Source organism: Callorhinus ursinus, unplaced genomic scaffold (genome assembly GCF_003265705.2).
Source record: "Callorhinus ursinus isolate GAN/ISIS: 27379988/994484 unplaced genomic scaffold, GSC_fseal_2.0 scaffold4419, whole genome shotgun sequence".
Classification (NCBI taxonomy): domain Eukaryota; kingdom Metazoa; phylum Chordata; class Mammalia; order Carnivora; family Otariidae; genus Callorhinus; species Callorhinus ursinus.
In genome coordinates this window covers 1-4,165 of record NW_027401473.1, presented here as the reverse complement: position 1 = coordinate 4,165, position 4,165 = coordinate 1, and the positions used below count along the sequence as shown (strand labels likewise).

At 38.4% G+C, this 4,165-nt stretch overlaps 1 protein-coding gene across 1 annotated transcript; it reads right to left on the bottom strand.

The window, feature by feature from the left end:
• Positions 1–5: 5 nt before the first annotated feature.
• Positions 6–4,159, bottom strand: LOC112818056 (protocadherin beta-8-like; the record flags this gene model as incomplete). The annotated part of the gene is made up of 1 exon (XM_025865308.2): positions 6–4,159. A coding segment is annotated over exon 1 (1,401 nt), but the record flags the coding sequence as incomplete, so codon positions are not given.
• Between the last annotated feature and the right edge of the window lie 6 nt (positions 4,160–4,165).

Genomic DNA, 4,165 nt, shown 5'->3' with positions numbered 1-4,165 from the left:
TCGGCCTGGCTCTCTCTGTCCAGTGGTCTCTCTGTTACTAGGGTGTAAAAATTTTCCAAGGAAGATTTCAGAAGAAAGGGTAGATCATCTTGAATGGAGCAATTTATTTTCCCGTTTTCTTCTGAATCAAGGTCTGATACACTGAGAACTGCAACCACAGCCTCAGGCGAGTTCTCAGGTATATGTCTAGTAAATGCAGACACGGTGACTTCCGGGGCATTGTCGTTCACATCCATGACTTGAGTCAGAACGGTGCATTTTCCGGAAAGGCTGCCAGCATCTCTGGCCTCAATATTGACCTCATAGAACTGTATTCTTTCGAAATCAAGTTGTTTTTTCAGTCGAATTTTTCCTGTCTTGTGGTGGATCTCAAAGGTTTTGCAAATCTCTTCAGAAGCCTGGAAAAGTGAATAGGAAATCTCTCCGTTGATTCCTGTGTCTACATCGGTAGCAGAGACTGTGACAATCAGGAAGCCAATGGGACTGTCCTCAGGAATCTGTACCCTATATAAAGGCTGCTCAAATTCGGGGGCGTTATCGTTGATGTCCACGACTTCGATGTAGATCTGAGCAATGCCAGACCTGGGTGGAGAGCCGCCATCCTGAGCTGTAAGGGTTAACCTGAGCTCAGGTTCCTGCTCCCGATCTAGGGCTTTGTCCAGCACCAATTCAGGATATTTACTGCCATCGCTGCGTTTGCGGGTAAGGACCCCAAAGTAGGAATTGGGGCTAATTACATAGTTCTCAATATTATTTCGGCCCACGTCCATATCCTGAGCGTTCTTCAGTGGAAATGTAGTTCCAGGTGGACTGCTCTCTGATATTTTTAACAACATATCTCTGTCTATGAATACTGGGGAATGGTCATTTATGTCTATTACCTGTAACTCAGCTTGAAAAAACTTTAAGGGATTTTCTAGCAACACCTGGAAATGCAGCACACAGGGGTCCGTGTGACCGCACAATTCCTCCCGGTCCAGTTTTTCATTTAGCAACAGATCTCCAGTTTCCCGATCAAGCTGCAAATGTAGTTTGTTCCCTTTGGAAATGACCCTAGCTCCCCGCTTGGAGAGTTCCCTCTGACCCAGACCCAGGTCCTTTACTAAATTGGTTACAAATGCATGACCCTCAGTTTCCTCCACCACAGAATAGCGCCTAGGGTCCAAGCCTGCCTGAGATAAACCCAAGAGGAGAATGAATAAAAGGACTTGCCTTTGTCTGCAAATGAGCTTCCTGCTGGTCTCCATTGTTCTTGTCTGGTAAAGCCTCCCTGGAGGGTGGTTCTGCTGAACTGTAAAGACTTCAGAATCCAAGACTTGTGGCTCTTTCCCAAGATACCTCAGAAATATTCCAGTAAGTGGTCCTGTTAGAGGACCCAGCCCTTCCAGTCCTCCCTCCCGTGGCATCCAAGCTTCCCGTGGGCTTCCAGTTTCTGCCGCTTAGTTTTGCCTGTTTATGGAGTCGCAGCTGCAGGGCTGGTTTGTACCTTCTTATCCTGCAGCGCCACCAGGCGTCGTCATAGGATCTTACATTTTCTGGGATGCAAATGGATGCAGTATTCCTAACTCTTGGCCTGTATAAACTATATGGAGCCTTGCCTTTACTATCCCTAGACTTTATGGTGTAGACAATTGTCTGAGGGCCAGACAGGAGAAAAAACACTAGTAGGGACTTTCTGCTTTTCTACTTTCAGCAAAAAGAAAATATTTATGTAACAACCTAGCTAAGAAGAAAATATATGCAGAAATTCTTTAAAATATACAGGTGGAGTCATATAGAAAACTTTCAGAGTTATATACTTTTGTTGCCATGAACTATTGGAATAATTAGTAGCTATGAACCTTGGACAAATTATTTAAACTTGTCTCAGTTTCCTTATCTGTAAGGTGGAGATATCTACCACATAGGGCTACAGTGAGTTTCCCCATCTTACAGATGAGGAACTGAGGCAGAAAGATATTAACCTGCACACACACACACACACACACACACTGGGCATGTAATTTGATGCCCTCAGGTAGCAGTTTACATGCGTCCATTGCCATGACTAGAAAAACACCCAAGATTCATGTGGTAGGATGCATGAGCAGGATTATTCAGATAGAACTTATCATGTCAAATGATGAAACAAGGAAAGGCTGGAGAGTTTATCTAATAGAGATATCATCTGTAACTGCAGTGGTGATTCTGTATCTCAGAAGGATGTCCTAATTTTGTTAACTCCTCTTCTTACAGTGTCATTTGTTAAAAAACTTATTATGAGAAATCCAAACCCTATAAAGAAGAATAGTATGATGAATCTCCAGGTACTCATAACTAGCTTCAACAATTATCAATATTTTTCCATATTTGCCCACTTTATCTGCCCATCATTTTCCTATCTCAAACTAAGTTTTCACCCATAAATACTTCATTATGCATCTCCAACTTTTAATGACTTAAAAAAAACCCAACTACAATGCTATTCCCATACCTAAGAAATTAGGTTAACATTATTTAATATCCATCTAGGTTCAAATTTCTCCAATTCTTTCAAAGTTGTTATGGTTGTTTGAATCAAGACCCAAACAAGATCCACCAAGCATTATATTTCCTTGGTATGTGTCTTAATTTCTTTCATTGTGTAAAATTCCCTCCTCCCTTTTCCCCTTTCATTGATTTGTTGGAAAAATTGGATAATTTTATCCTGACATTATGAAAACAACTTAAGATTTTACTGCTGTGAGGTTTTTTTCTTTTGCCCTTAGGCTATATCCCATTAGTAATTCACAGTTAATAGCACTATTTTAAGAGTTACCGGTACTTCACTTACAATACATTTAGAATAGTTGTGTAAGAATTATCTGGATAATTGTTAAAGAAAAAGCAATGACAGATTATTATGACAAACAAAGCTTCTCAACTCTTCAGAATCTCTAAGCAATTGGATGATAATTTGTTTCTTTAATATGATATATTTAAACCATTCTTTTCTTATACTATCCTGATTCAGCAACTGCAACATATTGAATAGGAAAGTTATTTTTTAAAAAAACTTTAAAATTAAGGAAGGAAATGTGTTTTAAAAGTAGGTAGGGACCACTCGAGAAGTATTACTGCAATGTGAGCAAAAAATAAACTAATGAAACAATCAAAATTATGTATTATTTCTATTCAGGGCCATTAACTTTTCTGTGAAATAAGGTTTTGTGTTCAGATAACAAGGAGAAAGCACTTCCAATATTTTTTTAAGCTTTGGTCAGATCATAGCTTTAATAATAATAGTTGAATAATTGATCCAGAAAAGCTGGATTATTGGTAAATGAGAACATATAACCACAGACCACTACATACATTATTATTTCCCAAATGTAAAAAGACTGAACAGGAATATTAACATGAGAAGACTTCTTCTCCTTAATCAGGGAGAAACTTGCCAGGTGATATTTAATGACAGAAAACACTATAGCATCATAGCAAGTTCTCAGAGTCAGACAGATCTAGGAGAGATGCTCACCTCTACCATTTATTAGTTGATGACCCTAGTGAATTCACTGAACCTCTCCATAGATGTTGATTTGCTCATTTCTAAAGATACCTCATAGGTGTACTTCTAAGATTAAAAGTGTTAACATAATGTATGATGCATAGTAAATGCTTTTTAAAAAGCTTTAAAAGATACTCTACAACCAACAGTTCTAAAACTAAGTGTAGTTATAGTACAACACTCCAACTCAAAAAATAAGAGTAGCAATAAACTTTAAAGACAAAACAAACTTAAAACATCTCAAACAAGATTTTCATGTAATAGATTGCAAACAATGTACAATTGTTTGAGATAAACCACAAGACATATACATTCCATGCTTTGTGGAAGTTTGCTAGAGCTAAAGCTGGATCCATTTCTCTGAAGAAATTTGTTCTAGGACTTTAACAATATTTGAAATACTATGAAAGCAATTTTCTACAAGTAACTCAGGATGAATTTCATAATAAAAATATACTTTTACAATATGAGCGTTTATTTTTCATCCTTTATCAGAAACCCAAATCATTCTGACAGGAGGGATATTCTTCCACTTCCCTCCCTGTGATCTGAAACTTCAGATTAGGGATAATGGGCTTGAGGAACTTGAATTCATTGGTCCCCGAGTCTCCCCTCAGACACACCTCGTACTGGTAGCTG